The sequence below is a fragment of the Scyliorhinus torazame genome, chromosome 20 (genome assembly GCF_047496885.1).
Source record: "Scyliorhinus torazame isolate Kashiwa2021f chromosome 20, sScyTor2.1, whole genome shotgun sequence".
Lineage (NCBI taxonomy): Eukaryota > Metazoa > Chordata > Chondrichthyes > Carcharhiniformes > Scyliorhinidae > Scyliorhinus > Scyliorhinus torazame.
This window is the reverse complement of record NC_092726.1, coordinates 29,383,503-29,406,625: the sequence shown is the minus strand read 5'-3', so window position 1 is coordinate 29,406,625 and position 23,123 is coordinate 29,383,503. Positions and strand designations below refer to the sequence as shown.

Here is a 23,123-nt window from a genome sequence, read left to right as displayed (position 1 = left end):
GTGTTATCTGTGTGTGTTTCTCAGTGTTATCTGTGTGTGTTTCTCAGAGTTATCTGTGTGTGTTTCTAAGTGTTACCTGTGTGTGTTTCTCAGTGTTATCTGTGTGTTTCTCAGTGTTATCTGTGTGTGTTTCTCAGTGTTATCTGTGTGTTTCTCAGTGTTATCTGTGTGTTTCTCAGTGTTATCTGTGTGTGTGTTTCTCAGTGTTATCTGTGTGTGTTTCTCAGTGTTATCTGTGTGTGTTTCTCAGTGTTATCTGTGTGTGTTTCTCAGTGTTATCTGTGTGTGTTTCACAGTGTTATCTCTGTGTGTTTCTCAGTGTTATCTGCGTGTTTCTCAGTGTTATCTGTGTGTTTCTCAGTGTTATCTGTGTGTTTCTCAGTGTTATCTGTGTGTGTTTCTCAGTGTTATCTGTGTTTCTCAGTGTTATCTGTGTGTGTTTCTCAGTGTTATCTGTGTGTGTTTCTCAGTGTTATCTGTGTGTTTCTCAGTGTTAGCTGTGTGTTTCTCAGTGTTATCTGTGTGTGTGTTTCTCAGTGTTATCTGTGTGTGTTTCTCAGTGTTATCTGTGTGTTTCTCAGTGTTATCTGTGTGTTTCTCGGTGTTATCTGTGTGTTTCTCAGTGTTATCTGTGTGTTTCTCAGTGTTATCTGTGTGTGTTTCTCAGTGTTATCTGTGTGTTTCTCAGTGTTATCTGTGTGTGTTTCTCAGTGTTATCTGTGTTTCTCAGTGTTATCTGTGTGTGTTTCTCAGTGTTATCTGTGTGTGTTTCTCGGTGTTATCTGTGTGTTTCTCAGTGTTAGCTGTGTGTTTCTCAGTGTTATCTGTGTGTTTCTCAGTGTTATCTGTGTGTGTTTCACAGTGTTATCTCTGTGTTTCTCAGTGTTATCTGTGTGTGTTTCACAGTGTTATCTGTGTGTGTTTCTCAGTGTTAGCTGCGTGTTTCTCAGTGTTATCTGTGTGTTTCTCAGTGTTATCTGTGTGTTTCTCAGTGTTATCTGTGTGTGTTTCTCAGTGTTATCTGTGTGTGTTTCTCAGTGTTATCTGTGTGTTTCTCAGTGTTATCTGTGCGTTTCTCAGTGTTATCTGTGTGTGTTTCTCAGTGTTATCTGTGTGTGTTTCTCAGTGTTATCTGTGTGTTTCTCAGTGTTAGCTGTGTGTTTCTCAGTGTTATGTGTGTGTGCGTTTCTCAGTGTTATCTGTGTGTGTTTCTCAGTGTTATCTGTGTGTTTCTCAGTGTTATCTGTGTGTTTCTCGGTGTTATCTGTGTGTGTTTCTCAGTGTTATCTGTGTGTGTTTCTCAGTGTTATCTGTGTGTGTTTCTCAGTGTTACCTGTGTGTGTTTCTCAGTGTTATCTGTGTGTGTTTCTCAGTGTTATCTGTGTGTGTTTCTCAGTGTTACCTATGTGTGTTTCTCAGTGTTACCTATGTGTGTTTCTCAGTGTTATCTGTGTGTTTCTCAGTGTTATCTGTGTGTTTCTCAGTGTTATCTGTGTGTTTCTCAGTGTTAGCTGTGTGTTTCTCAGTGTTATGTGTGTGTGTGTTTCTCAGTGTTATCTGTGTGTGTTTCTCAGTGTTATCTGTGTGTTTCTCAGTGTTATCTGTGTGTTTCTCGGTGTTATCTGTGTGTGTTTCTCAGTGTTATCTGTGTTTCTCAGTGTTATCTGTGTGTGTTTCTCAGTGTTATCTGTGTGTTTCTCAGTGTTAGCTGTGTGTTTCTCAGTGTTATCTGTGTGTGTTTCTCAGTGTTATCTGTGTGTGTTTCTCAGTGTTATCTGTGCGTTTCTCAGTGTTATCTATGTGTGTTTCTCAGTGTTATCTGTGTGTTTCTCAGTGTTATCTGTGTGTGTTTCTCAGTGTTACCTGTGTGTGTTTCTCAGTGTTATCTGTGTGTTTCTCAGTGTTAGCTGTGTGTGTTTCTCAGTGTTATCTGTGTGTGTTTCTCGGTGTTATCTGTGTGTGTTTCTCAGTGTTATCTGTGTGTTTCTCAGTGTTATCTGTGTGTGTTTCTCGGTGTTATCTGTGTGTGTTTCTCAGTGTTACCTGTGTGTGTTTCTCAGTGTTATCTGTGTGTTTCTCAGTGTTAGCTGTGTGTGTTTCTCAGTGTTATCTGTGTGTGTTTCTCAGTGTTATCTGTGTGTTTCTCAGTGTTATCTGTGTGTGTGTTTCTCAGTGTTATCTGTGTGTGTTTCTCAGTGTTATCTGTGTGTGTTTCTCAGTGTTATCTGTGTGTGTTTCTCAGTGTTACCTGTGTGTGTTTCTCAGTGTTATCTGTGTGTTTCTCAGTGTTATCTGTGTGTGTTTCTCAGTGTTATCTGTGTGTGTTTCTCAGTGTTATCTGTGTGTTTCTCAGTGTTATCTGTGTGTGTGTTTCTCAGTGTTATCTGTGTGTTTCTCAGTGTTATCTGTGTGTTTCTCAGTGTTATCTGTGTGTGTTTCTCAGTGTTATCTGTGTGTTTCTCAGTGTTATCTGTGTGTCTCTCAGTGTTATCTGTGTGTTTCTCAGTGTTATCTGTGTGTTTCTCAGTGTTATCTGTGTGTGTTTCTCAGTGTTATCTGTGTGTTTCTCAGTGTTATCTGTGTGTGTTTCTCAGTGTTATCTGTGTGTGTTTCTCAGTGTTATCTGTGTGTTTCTCAGTGTTATCTGTGTGTGTTTCTCAGTGTTATCTGTGTGTGTTTCTCAGTGTTGTCTGTGTGTTTCTCAGTGTTATCTGTGTGTGTTTCTCAGTGTTATCTGTGTGTGTTTCTCAGTGTTATCTGTGTGTGTTTCTCAGTGTTATCTGTGTGTGTTTCTCAGTGTTATCTGTGTGTGTTTCTCAGTGTTATCTGTGTGTGTTTCTCAGTGTTATCTGTGTGTTTCTCAGTGTTATCTGTGTGTGTTTCTCAGTGTTATCTGTGTGTTTCTCAGTGTTATCTGTGTGTTTCTCAGTGTTATCTGTGTGTGTTTCTCAGTGTTATCTGTGTGTGTTTCTCAGTGTTATCTGTGTGTTTCTCAGTGTTACCTGTGTGTGTTTCTCAGTGTTATCTGTGTGTGTTTCTCAGTGTTACCTGTGTGTGTTTCTCAGTGTTATCTGTGTGTTTCACAGTGTTATCTGTGTGTTTCTCAGTGTTATCTGTGTGTTTCTCAGTGTTATCTGTGTGTTTCTCAGTGTTATCTGTGTGTGTTTCTCAGTGTTATCTGTGTGTTTCTCGGTGTTAGCTGTGTGTTTCTCAGTGTTATCTGTGTGTTTCTCAGTGTTATCTGTGTGTGTTTCTCAGTGTTATCTGTGTGTTTCTCAGTGTTATCCGTGTGTTTCTCAGTGTTATCTGTGTGTTTCTCAGTGTTATCTGTGTGTGTTTCTCAGTGTTATCTGTGTGTTTCTCAGTGTTATCTGTGTGTTTCTCAGTGTTATCTGTGTGTGTTTCTCAGTGTTATCTGTGTGTCTCTCAGTGTTGTCTGTGTGTTTCTCAGTGTTGTCTGTGTGTGTTTCTCAGTGTTATCTGTGTGATTCTCAGTGTTATCTGTGTGTGTTTCTCAGTGTTACCTGTGTGTTTCTCAGTGTTATCTGTGTGTGTTTCTCAGTGTTATCTGTGTGTTTCTCAGTGTTATCTGTGTGTTTCTCAGTGTTATCTGTGTGCATTTCTCAGTGTTATCTGTGTGTGTTTCTCAGTGTTATCTGTGTGTTTCTCAGTGTTATCTGTGTGTTTCTCAGTGTTATCTTTGTGTTTCTCAGTGTTATCTGTGTGTTTCTCAGTGTTAGCTGTGTGTTTCTCAGTGTTATCTGTGTGTTTCTCAGTGTTATCTGTGTGTGTTTCTCAGTGTTATCTGTGTGTGTTTCTCAGTGTTATCTGTGTGTTTCTCAGTGTTATCTGTGTGTTTCTCAGTGTTATCTGTGTGTGTTTCTCAGTGTTATCTGTGTGTGTTTCTCAGTGTTATCTGTGTGTGTTTCTCAGTATTATCTGTGTGTTTCTCAGTGTTATCTGTGTGTGTTTCTCAGTGTTATCTGTGTGTTTCTCAGTGTTATCTGTGTGTTTCTCAGTGTTATCTGTGTGTGTTTCACAGTGTTATCTGTGTGTGTTTCTCAGTGTTATCTGTGTGTGTTTCTCAGTGTTATCTGTGTGTATTTCACAGTGTTATCTGTGTGTTTCTCAGTGTTATCTGTGTGTGTTTCTCAGTGTTATCTGTGTGTGTTTCTCAGTGTTATCTGGGTGTTTCTCAGTGTTATCTGTGTGTTTCGCAGTGTTATCTGTGTGTGTTTCTCAGTGTTATCTGTGTGTGTTTCACAGTGTTATCTGCGTGTTTCTCAGTGTTATCTGTGTGTGTTTCTCAGTGTTATCTGTGTGTTTCTCAGTGTTATCTGTGTGTGTTTCTCAGTGTTATCTGTGTGTGTTTCACAGTGTTATCTGTGTGTTTCTCAGTGTTATCTGTGTGTGTTTCTCAGTGTTACCTGTGTGTGTTTCTCAGTGTTATCTGTGTGTTTCTCAGTGTTATCTGTGTGTGTTTCTCAGTGTTATCTGTGTGTTTCTCAGTGTTATCTGTGTGTTTCTCAGTGTTATCTGTGTGTTTCTCAGTGTTATCTGTGCGTTTCTCAGTGTTATCTGTGTGTGTTTCTCAGTGTTATCTGTGTGTGTTTCTCAGTGTTATCTGTGTGTGTTTCTCAGTGTTACCTGTGTGTGTTTCTCAGTGTTATCTGTGTGTTTCTCAGTGTTATCTGTGTGTTTCTCAGTGTTATCTGTGTGTGTTTCTCAGTGTTATCTGTGTGTTTCTCAGTGTTATCTGTGTGTGTTTCTCAGTGTTATCTGTGTGTGTGTTTCTCAGTGTTATCTGTGTGTGTGTTTCTCAGTGTTATCTGTGTGTGTTTCTCAGTGTTATCTGTGTGTTTCTCAGTGTTATCTGTGTGTGTTTCTCAGTGTTATCTGCGTGTTTCTCAGTGTTATCTGTGTGTGTTTCTCAGTGTTATCTGTGTGTGTTTCTCAGTGTTATCTGTGTGTGTTTCTCAGTGATATATGTGTGTTATCTGTGTGTTTCTCAGTGTTATCTGTGTGTGTTTCGCAGTGTTACGTGTCTGTGTTTCTCAGTGTTACATGTCTGTGTTTCACAGTGTTACGTGTCTCTGTTTCTCAGTGTTACGTGTCTGTGTTTCGCAGTGTTACGTGTCTGTGTTTCCCAGTGTTACGTGTCTGTGTTTCTCAGTGTTACGTGTCTGTGTTTCTCAATTTTATGTGTCTGTGTTTCGCAGTGTTACGTGTCTGTGTTTCTCAGTGTTACGTGTCTGTGTTTCTCAGTGTTACGTGTCTGTGTTTCTCAGTGTTACGTGGCTGTGTTTCTCAGTGTTATGTGTCTGTGTTTCTCAGTGTTATGTGTCTGTGTTTCTCAGCGTTATGTGTCTGTGTTTCTCAGTGGTATGTGTGTCTGTGTTTCGCAGTGTTACGTGTCTGTGTTTCTCAGTGTTATGTGTCTGTGTTTCTCAGTGTTACGTGTCTGTGTTTCTCAGTGTTACGTGTCTGTGTTTCTCAGTGTTATGTGTCTGTGTTTCGCAGTGTTACGTGTCTGCATTTCTCAGTGTTACGTGTCTGTGTTTCTCAGTGTTACGTGTCTGTGTTTCTCAGTGTTACATGTCTGTGTTTCTCAGTGTTATGTGTCTGTGTTTCTCAGTGTTATGTGTCTGTGTTTCTCAGTGTTATGTGTCTGTATTTCTCAGTGGTATGTGTGTCTGTGTTTCGCAGTGTTACGTGTCTGTGTTTCTCAGTGGTATGTGTCTGTGTTTCGCAGTGTTACATGTCTGTGTTTCTCAGTGTTACGTGTCTGTGTTTCTCAGTGGTATGTGTGTCTGTGTTTCGCAGTGTTACGTGTCTGTGTTTCTCAGTGTTACATGTCTGTGTTTCACAGTGTTACGTGTCTCTGTTTCTCAGTGTTACGTGTCTGTGTTTCGCAGTGTTACGTGTCTGTGTTTCCCAGTGTTACGTGTCTGTGTTTCTCAGTGTTACGTGTCTGTGTTTCTCAATTTTATGTGTCTGTGTTTCGCAGTGTTACGTGTCTGTGTTTCTCAGTGTTACGTGTCTGTGTTTCTCAGTGTTACGTGTCTGTGTTTCTCAGTGTTACGTGGCTGTGTTTCTCAGTGTTATGTGTCTGTGTTTCTCAGTGTTATGTGTCTGTGTTTCTCAGCGTTATGTGTCTGTGTTTCTCAGTGGTATGTGTGTCTGTGTTTCGCAGTGTTACGTGTCTGTGTTTCTCAGTGTTATGTGTCTGTGTTTCTCAGTGTTACGTGTCTGTGTTTCTCAGTGTTACGTGTCTGTGTTTCTCAGTGTTATGTGTCTGTGTTTCGCAGTGTTACGTGTCTGCATTTCTCAGTGTTACGTGTCTGTGTTTCTCAGTGTTACATGTCTGTGTTTCTCAGTGTTACGTGTCTGTGTTTCTCAGTGTTATGTGTCTGTGTTTCTCAGTGTTATGTGTCTGTGTTTCTCAGTGGTATGTGTCTGTATTTCTCAGTGGTATGTGTGTCTGTGTTTCGCAGTGTTACGTGTCTGTGTTTCTCAGTGGTATGTGTCTGTGTTTCGCAGTGTTACATGTCTGTGTTTCTCAGTGTTACGTGTCTGTGTTTCTCAGTGGTATGTGTGTCTGTGTTTCGCAGTGTTACATGTCTGTGTTTCTCAGTGTTACGTGTCTGTGTTTCTCAGTGGTATGTGTGTCTGTGTTTCTCAGTGTTACGTGTGTGTTTCTCAGTGTTACGTGTCTGTGTTTCTCAGTGTTACATGTCTGTGTTTCGCAGTGTTACGTGTCTGTGTTTCTCAGTGTTACATGTCTGTGTTTCACAGTGTTACGTGTCTGTGTTTCTCAGTGTTACGTGTCTGTGTTTCGCAGTGTTACGTGTCTGTGTTTCGCAGTGTTACGTGTCTGTGTTTCTCAGTGTTACGTGTCTGTGTTTCTCAGTGTTACGTGTCTGTGTTTCTCAGTGTTACGTATCTGTGTTTCTCAGTGTTATGTGTCTGTGTTTCGCAGTGTTACGTGTCTGTGTTTCTCAGTGTTACGTGTCTGTGTTTCTCAGTGTTACGTGTCTGTGTTTCGCAGTGTTACGTGTCTGTGTTTCTCAGTGTTATGTGTCTGTGTTTCTCAGTGTTACGTATCTGTGTTTCTCAGTGTTATGTGTCTGTGTTTCTCAGTGTTACGTGTCTGTGTTTCTCAGTGTTAAGTGTCTGTGTTTCTCAGTGTTGTCCCACACACACTGTTCTGTGTTGATTCCATACTGTATTATCAATGAAACTTGAAGCATCTGTTGCCCAGTCAGGGACAATGATGTGAAACCTCTTCATTGCATGGTCAAAAGTTAAAGTCAGAATATGGCCAACAAACATGGGGACATTCCCATGATTATTCTTTTTTTGTCTGAAGCAAATTTCCCATTATAAAGAATTAAACCTCTTTCCCCTACGTGTTCTGCAGAAGATATTGGGAGAGTGTTGATAGATATCAAGAACAGACTGGGTTTGGTACAAGTAGTCTTGCTATATTTCTCCCTCTCGCCCTCCCTGAGGGAGTCCCGATACAGCCTGTGGTCCCTCAGTCAGTGGCCACTCGGCAGCGATTGCTGTTCGGCCATGATGGGCGTCGCAGTCGAGCCCTTATCTCCAGCACAGGTTGGGGGAATTCGGACCTCTGTTTTTTTTTATAATTTCTTCCCCCACCCTTATCGACCAATCTTGATCCCAGACCAGCTAATTGGGTAGACATTAAGCATCTAGTCGGGAATTGTCCTGATTGCAATGGCTTAGATCCGCACCCAATATCGGAGAGTCACTCACAGAGATAAACGCTGAGGTAAAGTGAGGCTCTCTTCGGTTTCTCAAACACCATTCCCCATACTCTGGGTAGACAATTGATGCTTCTTAATTTCTGTCAGATATGGTTACTGTGTGATGCACGCTGAACATTTTGTTCCATCTGTGTTCTCTCTCTTTTTTTATTTCCATTTTTGTTTGGCTCACAATGTAAGGAGTTCCTCATGACACTGAATACTTGTCTCTGTAGTAAGTATATTGTTCAACCCCCTCCACCCCCTCCCCTCCGCCCCCCCCCCCTCCCCTCCCATGCCATCCCTCCCCCTCGCCAGAGGGAACCCTCTCAATCCTCAGTGTTAACCGTCAATGCGAGTGCGTGATGGAGGAATAGGACAGCAGCTTGTCTTTTACCTTCAGCAAGTTTATTTTGCACCCAGCTCGGCAGAGGTACAAACTCCAGGTAAAATCCACCTCCACCCCCCCCCCCCCCCATCCCTATCCTTCCCCTCAGTTCAAACTTAACCTTCTCAAGAGTCAAGAATTCCAACAGGTCCCCCCGCCACGCCAGGGCACAGGGTGGAGAGATTGCTCTCCAACCTATCAGGTCCGCCTTCGGGCGATCAATGAGGCCTCCGCGCCCGTTTCCAACCCCGGCTGGGCCGACACCCCGAATATGGCCTCCCGAGGGCCCGGGTCCAGTTTCACGTCCACCACTTTAGAGATTACCCTAAACACCTCCTTCCAGTAATCCTCCAGCTTTGGACAGGACCAAAACATATAAACGTGGTTTGCGGGGCCGCCCCCGCAAAGTTCACACACATCTCCTACTCCTTCAAAGAATTGGCTCATCCTCGCCTTTGTGAGGTGTGCTCTGTTAACCTCCTTCAGCTGTATCAGCCCCAACCTCGCGCACGAGGTGGAGGCGTTCACCCTCCAGAGCACCTCACACCAGACCCCCTCCTCCATACCCTCTCCCAACTCTTCCTCCCACTTTGTCTTGATCCCTTCCAGTGGTGCCTTCTCCTCTTCCAAAATAGCCCCATAAACCGCTGACGCTGCCCCCTTCTCCAGTCCCCCTGTCGTCAGCACCTCCTCCAGCAATGTGGAGGCCGGCTCCTCCGGGAAGCTCTGTATCTCCTTTCTGGCAAAATCTCAAACCTGCATGTATCTAAACATTTCCCCCTGCTCCGGCCCACACTTCGCTTCCAGCTCCTTCAATCCCGCAAACCGACCCCCAAGAAATAAATCTTTTAGTGTCCTAATTCCTTTCTCTTCCCATCTCTGAAAATTTCCATCCCACTTCCCTGGCTCACATCTATGGTTCAGTTCAATATCATTGGAGTGAAGAAATTTCTCCCCACCTTAGTCCGAAATGGTCCATCCTGAATCCCGAGACTGTGACCCCTGGTTCTAGATTTCCCAACCAGGGAATACATCATCCCGGAATCTAGTCTGTCCATCCCTGTTAGAATTTTATACATTTCAGGTCTCCTCTCATCCTTCTGAACTCGAGTGAATCCAGGCCCAATCGAACCAATCTCTCCTCATAGGACAGTCCGACAACCTCACTATCAGCCGATTAACCCTCCACATCACTCCCTCTCTGGCAACTATATCCTTTCTTAGTTAGGGAGACCAAAACTGTACACTGTACTCCAGATGTGGTCTCACCAAGGCCTTGTAACACTGCAGTAAGACATTTCCACTTCTGATCTCAAATCCCTCTGGCAATGAAGGCCTACATATCATTGGCCTTCTTAACTGCGTGCTGCACCCCCATCTCCACTTTCACTGACTGGTGTACAAGGAAACCCAGATCCCTTTGTACATCCACATTCCCCAACACATCACCGTTTAGATAACACACATGTCTGATTTTCACACCAAAGTGGATAACGTCACATTTAGCCGTGTTGAACTGCATTTGCCATCTGTTTGCCCACTCACTCAAACCCAAATCATCTAGAAGCCCCCTTGCATCCCCCTCCCCACCCACAATTCCCCCCAGTTTTGTGTCGTGATCTCACCCGCAGGGATGTGTACTGTTTGTAAGTTTAAAATTTTTGTCAAAGGTCGGATTCAGTTGAACGTTACGAAATGGTGTTGGGTGCTGTCCAACAAGGTGCACCATTTCACCCTCACAATACACATTGGCACAAACCTTTCTGTACCCGAATTAAAACTGAAATGGCATCTTAGTCATGGAGTCATGACTTTACAGCACAGAATGAGGCCCTTCGCCCCATCATGTGTGCGTTGGCAATCAAGCACCTCTCTATTCTAATCCCATTTCCCAGCACTTGATCCATAGCCTTGTATGCTACGATGTTTTCAAGAGCTCATCTAAACACTTTTTAATAGTTGTGAGAGTTCCTGCCTCTACCACCCTTTCAGGCAGCGAGTTCCAGATTCCCACCACCCTAAATCCCCTCTAAACCTCCTGCCCCTCACCTTAAATCTGTGCCCCCTGGTTATTGACCCTCCGCTAAGGGGAAAAGTTCCTCCCTATCCACCCTATCTGTGTCCCTCATAATGGTGTCCACATCAATCAGGTCCCCCCTCAGCCTTCTCTGCTCCAAGGAAAACAACCCCAGCCTAACCAGCCTCTCTCCATAGCTGAAACGCTCCAGCCCAGGCAACATCCTGGTGAATCTCCTCTGCACCCTCTCCAGTGCAATCACATCCTTCCTATAGAGTGGCGACGAGAACTGCACACAGTACTCTGGCTGTGACCTAACCAGCGTTTTGTACAGCTCCATCATAACTTCCCCTCAACTTCGATGGTTGCTGTCATAGGGTGACGAGAAGGGAGTCCAAATAAAGAACAAAGAAAAGTACAGCACAGGAACAGGCCCTTTGGCCCTCCAAGCCCGTGCCGACCATGCAGCCCGACTAAACTACAATCTTCTACACTCCCTGGGTCCGTATCCCTCTATTCCCATCCTATTCATGTATTGGTCAAGATGCCCCTTAAACATCACTATCGTCCACTACCCTCTGTGTAAAAAATGTACCTCGTACATCTCCTCTAAACCTTGCCCCTCGCACCTTAAACCTATGCCCCCTAGTAATTGACTCTTCCACCCTGGGAAAAAGCTTATGTCCACGCCCCTCATTTTTTTGTAGACTTCTGTCAGGTCGCCCCTCAACCTCCGTCATTCCAGTGAGAACAAACCGAGTTTATCTAACCTCTCCTCATAGCTGATGCCCTCCATACTAGGCAACATTCTGGTAAACCTCTTTTGTACCCTCTCCAAAGCCTCGACACCCTTCTGGTAGTGTGGAGACCAGAATTGAACACCAAGTGTGGCCTAACTGAGGTTCTATACTGCTGCATAACACACTATTCTCGCATCTCTGGATGTGGACAGAGCCCAGAATGATAAGGCCGAATCCTTCTTGTGACAACACCTGAGACCCTCTGATCCTTAATCCATCCAGCAATGACACCCCTCACTTTGACCGGCACAAGTATTTAATGTGGAAGAAGGGTCAGTAGTGGATACATTGGAATTAGTTTAAATCGTTGAGGACAATAAAGTGTTGTGTCACATATTGGCCTAAGGACTGGCTTCAACTGATTTCTCTCCGAGAATCAGTTCATCCTCCAGTCGTCTTGTCCGAGTCTCTGCCAGCTTCAGTACCCATTCCCTGTCAGGTCTCTTCCCTCCTTCAGATCCCTCAGCTGCCACCTGGCCTGCTCCCTGAGCCTGCCTGCTTACCCACCCTGTGCCCTCAATCCCCTGGGTCATGCACTGCTTCTCGTGGACTACGTTTGCTAAGCATGCCCTCCAAGAGCCCTTCCCCCACTACCCACCCACCTCCCCCCCCCCCCCCCCCCCCCCCCCTGCCCCCCCCCCCCTCCGCTTCTGGTGACTCAACCCTCACTGGGACTATCCCAAATTGAATGAAGGCCCACTCTGGGCCTGCATTGGAATACAAACAGCGGGCAAGGGGGAAACCGGGAGAGGAGCTGGCCCGATGACTGAGGTCAGCAATAAGCTGCCTGTTTCGGAGAGGGACGAGCAAGTCTCCGGTATAAACCATGCGCCCAATTCCGAGACGCTCCCAGTTGCAACAATAGATGCCAAAAAAGGACGTCATGTGCCACAGTGATAACGCCCCTTACCTCGAGGCCGGAGGCTCTGGATTTGAGTCCAACGGCAAGGTTGGTTGGCCAAGGTTCTTGACGCAGTTCATTGGGCTGACGATCCTGCCTCTGTCCCAGATATTTACCTGGATAGAGCGTGGGACGCGTTTGAAAAGGCTGTGATGTATTTGTCACTGTTCATTCTGTTTGAACATTGATGGATCGCGTACCCTTGCATTGAGCAACTTGGAGAGGAGCCAAGTTCCCCTCGCGCCATTTGGTTCTGTTGTAATCTGCTCCGGTTAGGCAATTTATTGGCGACGGTTTGACCTCCGCCCAGACTGCCAGGCACCCGGACCCTCACCTTCCTGTTTCTGTGCATTTTGTTTCCCCCTGAAGGAACGGACGACGCGGAGGGACTGGGAGACGCGGAGACGGCGGCACCTGGGGTGGTGGTTAACGGGAGGCAGGAGGAGCAGGCGGCGGAGGAGGAGCTCAGCAGGGGGATCAGCGCGATGATGACCAATGCGGAGAACGGCACCGAGGGGCCGGACAAAACCAGCAAGAAGGACAAAATGGATGCGGTGACTGGAGGCCCCACCTCTCCGGACGGCTCGCCCTCCAAATCGCCGTCCAAAAAGAAGAAGAAATTCCGCACCCCATCTTTCTTGAAGAAGAGCAAAAAGAAGGAAAAATTGGAGTCGTGAATTGTGGAGGGGGGGAGGGAGAGAAAATACGTGTAAAAAAAAATCACTCATTTTAAGTTGCACCCAACACAAAGAGGGGTTTTGTATATAAATCTGTATTGTCAGCTAAATACAGCAGAAAGTTACAATGTGCTTGGGAACTGCCTGGAAACCCAGGGGATGGAGATGGGGAGGGTGGGATTCCCAATTTCTCTATCTCCTGTTCCTTTGACGCTTTTTCTGGTTGGCGCTAGTTAACCGAAGGTGCCGCCCGTTTGATTTTACATCACAGCGTCACGGTTTTGTGAGGAGACCATGCCTCTTGCAATTGAGGCCGTACCACTGGTCTGGAAACAGCACTGGGCAAACTCATCGGAATTACAGATGGGGGTATCGGAATACGGGCCCTCTCTCTACCTCCCTCTCTCTGTCTTTCTCCCTCTTTTCGTCCCCCTCTCTCCCTTTCTCTCTCTCTCTTTCTCTTTCCATTCCTCCCCCTCTCCGTTTCTTTCTCTCTCCCACTATCTCTATCTTACTCCCTTTCCCTCCCTCTCTATCTCTCCCTTTCTTTATCTCTCTTTCGCTCTCTGCCTCTCTCTCTGGCTGTCTCCCTCTTTCCCTCCCTCTCACTCGATTTCTCTCCCTCTTTCTTTCTCTTTCCCTTCCTCCCCCTCTCTCCCTTTCTTTACCTCTTCTTTCTCTCTGTCCCTCTCTATCTTTCTCCCCTTTTTCCCTCCCTCTCTCTCTCTCCCTCTCACTCTAACTCACTCTCTCTATCTTTCTCTCCCTCCCTCTCTCTCCTCTCTCTCTCCCTATCTTTCCCTCTCCTTCTTTCCCTATCTCCCCCCCTCCCTTTCTCTCTCTCTCCTTCTCTCTCTCTCCCACTCTCCGTCTATCTTTCTCCCTCCTTCTTCACTCCTCTTTCCCTTTCTCCCTCCCCCACTCTCTCTTCTCTTGCTCTTTCTCTATGTCCCCTTTCTTAATCTCCCTCCTCCTCTGTCTTCTTTTCCCCCTCCCTCCCCTATCTCTTCTTTCTCTTTCTCTCCCTCTCTCTCTCTGTCCATCTTTATCTCTCACTTACCCTCTTTCTCTCACTTTCTCTTTCTCCTTCCCTTCTGTTTCTCTTTTCTCTCTCTCCCTCTCTCTCTCTATCCATTTTTCTCTCTCCTCCTCGCTCTCTCCACTCACTCTTTCTCCCCCTCACTTTCTCTCTGTCCCATAGAACCATAGAGTCCCTACGGTGCAGAAAGGGCCATTCAGCCCATCGACTCTGCCCTAACCCTAAGAAAGAGCACCCTGCCCTGTCCCCGCAACCTCGTAACCCTCCCTATATCTTTGGACACTAAGGGGTAATTTTAGCATTTGCAATCGCTGCCCCTTCCCCCTCTTCTTTCTCGCTCCCTCTCTCTCTCTGTCCGTCTTTTTCTCTCACTTTCCTCCTCTCTCCTTTTCTCTTTCTCCCTCCCCCTCTCTTCGCTCTCCCTCCTTTTACTCTCCCTCTCTCTCTATCTTTCTCTCTGCCTCCTTCCTCTCTCTCTCTCACCTCTTTCTCTCCCTAGTTTTAATTGCCTGCCCGCGGGTGAGGAGTGTAGGTGCAGGGAGGCTACATTGATGCCTGAAGAGATGTGTGCCTGAGCTATGAGGAGGGTCAGTGGGAAACGGAAGGGTTTACTCTTGCGGAGGGCAGGGGAGGAGGGCAGAGAGAGCAGGCTTGCTTGTCGAGCAGGGTGATAAATGGAGGCAGAATCATGGTCGGCCTAGGAAGTGACTCAGACTCGAGCTGAACAGAGGGAACATGAGCAACTATACCCGAGGGAGTGAAGTGTGTGGAAGAGATCACTGGGAAGGCAGATTGTTACCAGCAGGGAAAAGAAGGGAGCCAGGTAGCTGAGGAAGGCTATTGTACAAGCTCTGGGCCTACCAGATTGGGCCTGCACAGCCCTCCGTTTCTTAGTAAGAAGGAGTCCGCGGGGAGCTTTTAGATATCGCTTCAGGTGAGCGTTGCAAATTTCATTTTTTAATTTTCGCTCTCCCAACGGTCTAGAATTCCCTGTAAATTCTCATCACGTTCCCCAATTTATTTCAAGGATGAGGTTCAGCCGCAGTTTGTTGTTCGCTGTGCAGCATTCCCCGCCATGGCAGGTCCGCCATAGTTCTGGCCAGAGGAGCCTCGGCCTAACAATAATCTTTACTAGTGTCACAAGCAGGCTTACATTAACACTAATGAAGTTACTGTGAAAATCCCCTCGTCGCCACATTCCGGCGCCTGTTCGGGGAGAGGGAGAATTCAGAATGTCCAATATTCAGAGTGTCCAATTCACCCAACAAGCACGTCTTTTGGGACTTGTGAGAGGAAACCGGAGCACCCGGAGGAAACCCACTCAGACACGGGGAGACTCCGTACAGACAGTGCCCCAAGCCGGAATTGAACCTGAGTCCCTGGCGCTGTGAAGCAACAGTGCTAACCACTGTGCTACCATGCCGCCCTGCTTGGGGCTTGAAGCAGCGATTCCAGGAGAAGGCCCGTGCTCAACATGGCAGCCTCAGCAGCTACTCTGGGTGAGCTCTCTAAAATGGCTGCCACCAGTCAGCATTGAAAGGGGGGGCAGGGGGTTCTCGAGAAATCTCGGGTTCGCAGCTGAAACTGAAAGGGACGTGAGAATTGTCCGTTTTAATTTTGGAAAATTTCCATTTTCCGATTTGTCTGATCTGCCAGGCCATGCTAAATGTTCAAAATGGAGGGATCAGGACACAAGCCCTCTCTCTCTCTCTGTCTATCTTTCTCTCACTCCCTTTCTCTCACGTTCTTCTTTCTCTCTCTTACCACCCCCTCTCTCTGTCTATCTTTCTCTCGTTCTTCTTTCTCTCTCTTCCCCTCTCTCTCTGTCTATCTTTCTCTCGTTCTTCTTTCTCTCTCTTCCCCTCTCTCTCTGTCTATCTTTCTCTTGTTCTTCTTTCTCTCTCTTCCCCTCTCTCTCTGTCTATCTTTCTCTCGTTCTTCTTTCTCTCTCTTCCCTCTCTCTCTGTCTATCTTTCTCTCTCTTCCCCCTCCCTCCCTGTGTCTATCTTTCTCTGCCCTTCTCTCTCTTTCTTCTCTCTCTTACCACCCCCTCTCTCTGTCTATCTTTCTCTCTCTCGTTCTTCTTTCTCTCTCTTCCCCCCTCTCTCTGTCTATCTTTCTCTCTCTTTCCCCGCCCTCTCTGTGTCTATCTTTCTCTCTCTCGTTCTTCGTTCTCTCTCTTCCCCCCCTCTCTCTGTCTATCTTTCTCTCTCTTCCCCCTCCCTCTCTGTGTCTATCTTTCTCTCCCCTTCTCTCTCTTTCTTCTCTCTCTTCCCCCCTCTCTGTTTATCTTTCTCTCTCTCTCATTTCCCCTCGCTCCATCCCTCTCTTTCTCTCTCCTCTCGCTCTTTCTCTCCGTCCCTCCCCCTCCCTTCTTTGCCTCTCTCTCTCTTCCTCTCTCTCTCCGTCCCTCCCCCTCCCTTCTTTGCCTCTCTCTCTCTTCCTCTCTATCTCTCTCCATCTTTCTCTCCCTTTCTCCCTCCTCTTTCTCTCATTTTATTGCTCTTTATCCTCCCTCTCTCTTCCTCCTCGATCTAGCTCTTTCTTGTGGTCCCCCCCCCCCTCTCTCTCTCCTCTCTCTGTTTCTCTCGCTGCACATCCCCTCTTTCTTTCTCTCTGTCTCCCTCTCTCTTTCCCCCCCTCTCTCTATCCATCCTTTGCTCTTGCTTTCTCTCTCTCTCCCCCCTTCCTCAGGTTGGGGAAAGCTTGCCGAAGCGCAATGTCCAATGTTGTCTCACAACTTCACGAGGTGTCACAGGAAGAAATTAAACTCTCTCCCTCTCTCTCTGACTGATGTGGGTCCAAGGTAAGAGCCTGGATGGCCCCCGGGAAAGAGAGGTGACCCCAGTCCCAGGTTGCATGAACTGAGGGCCGAACTAGGCCCCAAAAACTGGACACGTTCCACTTAAAACTGTTCCTGCTTCGTTGTAGTTAATCCCTAACCCTCCGGGGAAATCAATAAATAACTTCTCAGCCATCTGGAAGGGGCAGCAGATATCGAATCTTCCAGCGGGAAAGGAGACCGTAGGCAGCATGGTGGCACAGTGGTTAGCACAGTTGTTTCACAGCGCCAGGGTCCCAGGTTCGATTCCGGCTTGGGTCACTGTCTGTGCGGAGTCTGCACGTTCTCCCCGTGTGTGCGTGGGTTTCCTCCGGGTGCCCCGGTTTCCTCCCACAGTCCAAAGACGTGCAGGTTCGGTGGATTGGCCATGATAAATTGCCCTTGGTGACCAAAAACAAAGGTTGGGTGGGGTTACTGGGTTGCGGGTGGGGGTGTGGGCTTAGGTTGGGTGTTCTTTCCAAGGGCCGGTGCAGACTCAATGGGCCGAATGGCCTCCTTCTGTACTGTACATTCTATGATTTCGGCCCACCGGCCTTGTGCTAGCTCTTGGCGAGAGGTATGAAATGAGTCCCATGCCCTCTTCTTGTCCCGTAGCTCTGCTCTTATTATCGTTTTCGGAATTCCTGCTTTGAGAGAGCTGTCTGCCAATCCGATTGGCCGACCGCTCTCTAGCCCCCTCCAGGCACGGCGCTGCAGTGGCCGGAAGAAGTACTGCAGCCCCGTTCCTCAGCCCAAATCTTGGGACCGCCCTTGCCTTGGAATATGCCTCAGGAGTGGGGGGGGGGGGGCTCACTGAACACTAGAAAGTGATTTACTCGGCCAAAATTCTTCATTGTTTTGAACGCCCTTCTTCAACTCCCCTTAACCTTCTGTGCGTTGAGGCGAGCAACCCCAAATGCTCTCTTATTGCTCAAACCCCTCTGAAACCCCCCCCAAGGAAATATGAAAGGTCCTGAGGGGGATTGACGGATCGATGTGGAGATGGGCTGGATTTTCCGAACCCTGATGCCGAAATCGTGTCCGGCACCTGGGCGGAGAATCCAGTTTCACGCACGGAATCGAGACCGGCACCGGTCCCCGATCCCCGAAAAGCCCGCCGCGAATACCCTACCTGCGGGCATCGCTGGAGGCCCGCCTCGCTATTCTCTGCCCCCCCCCCGCACGGCTGAAGACCCGCGGCATGGACCACTCGTGTTCCTGCCAGTCGGGATGCTGTCGTGACGGCTGCGGACTCAGTCCACGGCCGTCACGGTCGGGGGGGCCGGGCCGATCGAAGAGCGGGCGGGGGGGGCCGGGGGGGGTGCTCATAGGGGGCAGGGCCTTTACTGTGCGGGCGATCCAGGTCGGGCACGGGGCCGATCGGGGACACTACTCCTGGGATACCCTCCTTCTATAAACAAAATTCCACCAGCCCATCGTTTGCAATGCGTTATGGGCGGAACAGTGGTTCGCACTGCTGTCTCACGGGGTTCAATTCCAGTAACTGTCTGTGTGGAGTTTGCACATTCTCCCCGTGTCTGTGTGGGTTTCCTCCGGGTTCCTCCCACAGTCCAAGGATGTACAGGTTCGGTGGCGTTATCGGGTGATGGGGAGAGGGTGGAGGAGTGAGACGGGGTATGGTTGTCTTTCAGAGGGTCTCGATGGGCCGAATGGCCTTCCTCTGACTGTCGGGGTTCTATGGATTCTATTCTGCAGAGTCTCTGGAGCTCCCCGCTCAAAAGACATAAGGCCATTCGGCCCATCGAGTCTGCTCCGCCATTGCAAAGACCGATCTGATCTGACCACCCTCAACTCCACTTTCCCTCCTTCTCGTCTCGATCCCCAGATATTGGCAGGTGGAGCTGGATTGATGCTTGAGTTAGGATGGGGGTGAAAGGTTATCGGAGGGTCAGCAAGAAGCCCCCCCCTATTTCCGCCCCCTGACCCCGCTCCTTAAACGACCTGATCTGAAGCTCCATCCCCCGGTGTCACGCTCTGGTCTACAGGTGAAAGGGGCCCTCCAACCTCTTCCCTTCGTTCACATCATATTCAGACACCTCGACACACTCTGACCGAAAAAACATTGGTCGGTCTCCGACAGGCAATGTTCGCCTGGTCCCCCCCTGTTGCAACCCTTGATCGAGGGCGAATTTCAGACTATGTATCCATTTCTCTGGGCAAAGGTGCTCTTTGACGGCTCAGGGTCCCAGTTCAAGATTCTCTTCAGGTTAACGTTGCAGGTTCAGTCGGCAGTTAGGAAGGCAAATGCAATGTTAGCATTCATGTCAAGAGGGCTAGAATACAGGACCAGGGGTGTACTTCTGAGGCTGTATAAGGCTCTGGTCAGTCCCCAACAACTTCCAAACTTGACACCGTTGCCTGCGATGTATCGATTTTCGGAACGGTGACTAGGTTGATGCGGCGGAAGGTACAGATTCAGCAACGCTTGTCCCTTAACATTCAGCATCTGAAGTCAATTTATGGGTTGCCGGGCGCTTTGTTAAATTCCAAGAGGCCATACCACCAATCAGGAACCCCTTTTGCTGAACAAGGAATAGCGTAAATGTGCAAACGTCTTAATTATTGTTCGGCAACTGAAGATGAGGCGTGCCCTTAGCTTTGCTGAGTCCAGGATGCGGGGCCTAGTGAGGGTGATGATGAGGGGTCGCCATTGATCGCAGGGATGCTTGAGGCAGTGATCGGGAACCGGGAGCTGGGGGGAGGAGGAGATTCAACGGGAAAGTCCGATTGAAGGCGGCTCGGTGGCGCAGCGGTTAGCGCTGCTGCCTCACGGCGCCGAGGACCCGGGTTCGATCCCGGCTCTGGGTCACTGTCCGTGTGGAGTTTGCACATTCTCCCAGTGTCTGCGTGGGTTTCGCCCCCACAACCCAAAGATGTGCAGGTTAGGTGGATTGGCCACGTTAAATTGCCCCTTAATTGGACAAAAAGAATTGGACACAAATTTACTTTTAAAAAGTCCAATTGGATAAATAGGTGAAAGGGCGGAGGGTTATTGGGAGAGATGGGCGAGCAGGACGAATTGGATAGCTCATTAGAAGAGGTGGTGGGAGAACCATGTTGAACAATCTCCCACTCATACCATAAGAAATAGGAAGCGGAGGAGGCCATTCAGCCCCTCGAGCCTGCTCCACCATTTAATAAGATCCTGACTGCTCTAACACTCACTAATCCACTTTCCTGCCTTCTCTCCGTAACCCTAACTCCCCTCCTGATTAAAAACCTATCGATCTCGGCCTTGGACATGTTCGAGGACTCGGCCTGCACAGCTTCCTGAGGTAAAGAATTCCAAAGATTCCCCACTCTGGGAGAGAAGAAATTCTCCCTCAAATCCGTCTTAAATAAGCTCCCCCTTATTCTGCGACTCCGCCCTCTGATTGGTCCAACACTCCCCCATGAGTGGATACATACTCCCAACATTGACCCCGACTGACCCCCTAAGAGTCTTACATGTTCCCATCAAATGCCCTCTGAGACATCTACCCAGTTCTCTTGTGTTTTCCTCAAAGACCATATGAAATAGGAACAGGAGGGGTCCCTCTAACCATTCAGTAAGATCGTGGCGCCGTGTCTTCGATGAAGAAAGAGGTAACATTGACAAGGCCCCATGAGCAAGTCAGAGAACATTGTGGAGTGCCAATGCGACCGAACTTGCAATCCAACACACTGGCACGGAACATGCACAGGCTTTCTGCCAGTTGGGCTATGCAGCGCCACGCTCCCTCCCCATCCAGGCAGGGTCAGAGCCAAGGGAAGGCCCGAGAGTATCTCTGCAAACATCGCTGACATCCTTGATATGTCCGAATTGCCAGATTCTGGATTGCCAAAGGAATCATTTCTGGCAAACTGCAACAGGCGAGTTAGTCGATCCCTGTCCCACCGTTGGCTGTGAGTGGAGGGATACATGAATAAAAAGCCACCATGGAATGGCTACAGTGCAGACGGAAGCCATTCTGCCCACCGTATCCATGCCGGCTTTCTGCAAAGGCAACTCCCATTCATCCCCGTGGCCCTGGAGATATTACCCATCCTAATTCGGGAAGTGAGGGAGACATTGACAGGAAGGACCGTTAATCAGCTATCAACGCTTGCCTCTGAAATGTTGTCAACGTTGGACCTTGACGAACAAGCGAGATGTCTCGTTCCTTCACAGACCACGTCGAGTTACCCAAGCTCTGGCATCCTCCTCTGGGTCAAACCAATCAGGAAAGAGTGGGTGAGGGGGCTGGTTCTTCTGTAAAATGACACAGCCAATTAGCCCATTCTTGCCCCAGCTCAAAAGGTAACATGAACTGTGGCTGCAAACGTGGAGGTAGATTGTCATCAAGCGATTTTCCGCTAAACTCCACATGTCATTGATTCCCTACAGTGCAGAAGGAGGCTATTCGGCCCATTGAGTCTGCACCGACCCTATGAAAGAGCCCCCCTACCTCGGCCCACTCCCCCGCCCTACCTAACCCCACCTACCCTTTGGACACTAAAGAGCAATTTATCATGGCCACATCTTTGGACTGTGGGAGGAAACCGGAGCACCCGGAGGAAACCCACGCACACACGGGGGAGGACGTGCAGACTCCGCACAGACAGTGACCCAGCGGGGAATCGAACCCGGGTCCCTGGCGCTGTGAGGCAGCAGTGCTAACCACTCACCCACCGGCCTGCCCGTGTCTTGCGAAAATAAATGTCAGCAGATTTTCAGGCACGGTCCTTAAAATGGAAAGCGACCACGGCCAGCTGAGGGTTCGAAATGGGATGACACCACCTGACCCACCTCCCAATATGCCATCCCAATCACTGTGTCAGGCAAGGCCCTGCCCAACTTCCGGCCTGCGAATAGAATTGGTAACACCGTAAAAGTCTGTATTTGGGCATAGTCTTGTGGCTGAGTCTCAGGGTGGGTCCGGCAACATCAGTGACGACATCCCCCTCTCCCCCTCTCCGCTCCTCCGCTCACTGTGCTTGGGCACCCAATCGAGGAGATCCTGAGGGAGCCGGTTGTGTCTGGAATCTCCTGCGATGTTTACCGAGCCCTCGGGAAACAAGGCCTCACCGGCAGGCCGCTGGGCCGCATCTCATGAATCTCTAAACTGAAAGAGCCAGAACGAGGGGGGCCAATCCGGCGTCCGCTCTTTGTAATGTTTCGTAGTGTGTGATCGTTCCAGTGTCCGCCTCCTCTCCCTGCTTTCACAGGCCACAACTGAAATAGCGCAGCGGAGGCTGACCATAAACGTACGATAGATTTATTTACAAGTGTGGACAAGGGTCTGCGTATCGCAGCATCTCACTCCCAGTGCAAACCAAGCTGGGAGGACTGACCTCACTAGGCCCTGGGCCGGGCCTATTTTTAACCTCTGCTCATAGCGAGCCCCAGGCGGGTGGCCTCCGCCCCATGGGGAGCCCGTACCCCACCTACGCACGGGAAGGTTTCCCCGCGGTCCTCGAGGGGGGTCCTGACAACAAGGTCATTTGAAACGAGAGAGAGAAAACCTTCTCCCCCCCCCTCCCCTCCCCATCGAGTCGTTTTAGAGGTGACTTTAAATGATTTGGCCTCCTCACCCTTCTGTGGAATCTAGTCTGTGCCTATTCCTGTTCGTCTTTCCGAAGGAGACACTTTTGATCAATCCCAGAACTGCCTTCTCCGCGTTTGAACGTATCCTGGTCTCACTCGTACACACACACACGCATAGAATATGAACCAAATATTGAGAAAAGGTGACCGAACTTTTTAATTGTCATTGCTGTATACTTCCTTCACTGTATAATGTACCATTGACTCCAGATGTCCTAATATTTGTGACCATAGCACTTAAAAAGAAGGGTTCTTGCTATATATTGTCCCAAGACTTGATGCATTCCTCTGTACTTGTTCTTAATCAAGCTATGTAACTCGTGCTGTCTGTGTCTGACAATCTAAGGCAGGAGCCACAATCCAATGTAATGTATATCACTTGATGTCTATATATAAGATTAAAAAGAATGTGTCGATGTATCGCTGTTGGATGTCTCAAGCGTGCTTTGAGCCCGGTGACGACACACATTGGTTATTGGTGAATACTTGCCCCTCGCCTGAGGTGTGATGATCCTCAGGTTAAATCACCACCAGTCAGCTCCCCCCCTCAAAGGGGAAAGCGACCCATGGTCATAGAAGCACAGAAACACGGAAATTAGGAGCAGGAGCAGGCCATTCGGCCCTTCGAGCCTGCTCCGCCATTCATTGTGATCATGGCTGATCATCCAACTCAATAGTCTAATCCCACCTTCCGCCCCATATCCCTCGATCACCGGGGACTATAGCGACTTTACCTAAATCACATCTCTTTCCCCCTGGATGTTCACCTCGTGGCCTGACCTCTGTACCCTGAGGTTGGGTGAGAATAATCTCTGAAATAGCCCAGTCCAACAATGAGGCAGTCCCATCACAGCAGTTCCTGCTCACGGTGGCCAGGGGAGTGGCGGACGGGATTTAATGCAGGAAAGTGTGAGGTGAAAGGGATTGAGGCGGCCAATGCTGAATTAGTGGGCCAAAACGGCGGGGGACAAAGGCTGCTGGGAAGGTGGCAGGATACAGCGACACAGATGTCAGCAAATCAAATGGTATCTCGGGCATGCAAAATAAAGGCTTTGGCCGGGATTTTCACACGGTAACGGCGGCGGGGGGAGGCAAAAGATCCCGCGAGAGGTCCAAAGCAAGGG

The 23,123-nt window shown here is 48.4% G+C and overlaps 1 protein-coding gene across 5 annotated transcripts in view; it reads left to right on the top strand.

The window, feature by feature from the left end:
• LOC140397031 (beta-adducin-like) overlaps positions 1 to 22,419 on the top strand; it is a 402,797-nt gene extending 380,378 nt beyond the window's left edge. For 4 of the 5 annotated variants that reach the window (XM_072486079.1, XM_072486077.1, XM_072486078.1 and 1 more), the window contains one exon: positions 12,245 to 22,419. In XM_072486079.1, the coding sequence (XP_072342180.1) occupies positions 12,245 to 12,552 (308 nt within the window). In that variant the 3' untranslated portion in view covers positions 12,553 to 22,419. Of the gene's footprint in view, positions 1 to 7,970; positions 8,005 to 12,244 lie in introns of all 5 variants that reach the window. The other variant, XM_072486081.1, reaches the window with a different exon arrangement.
• The last annotated feature ends 704 nt before the right edge of the window (positions 22,420 to 23,123 follow it).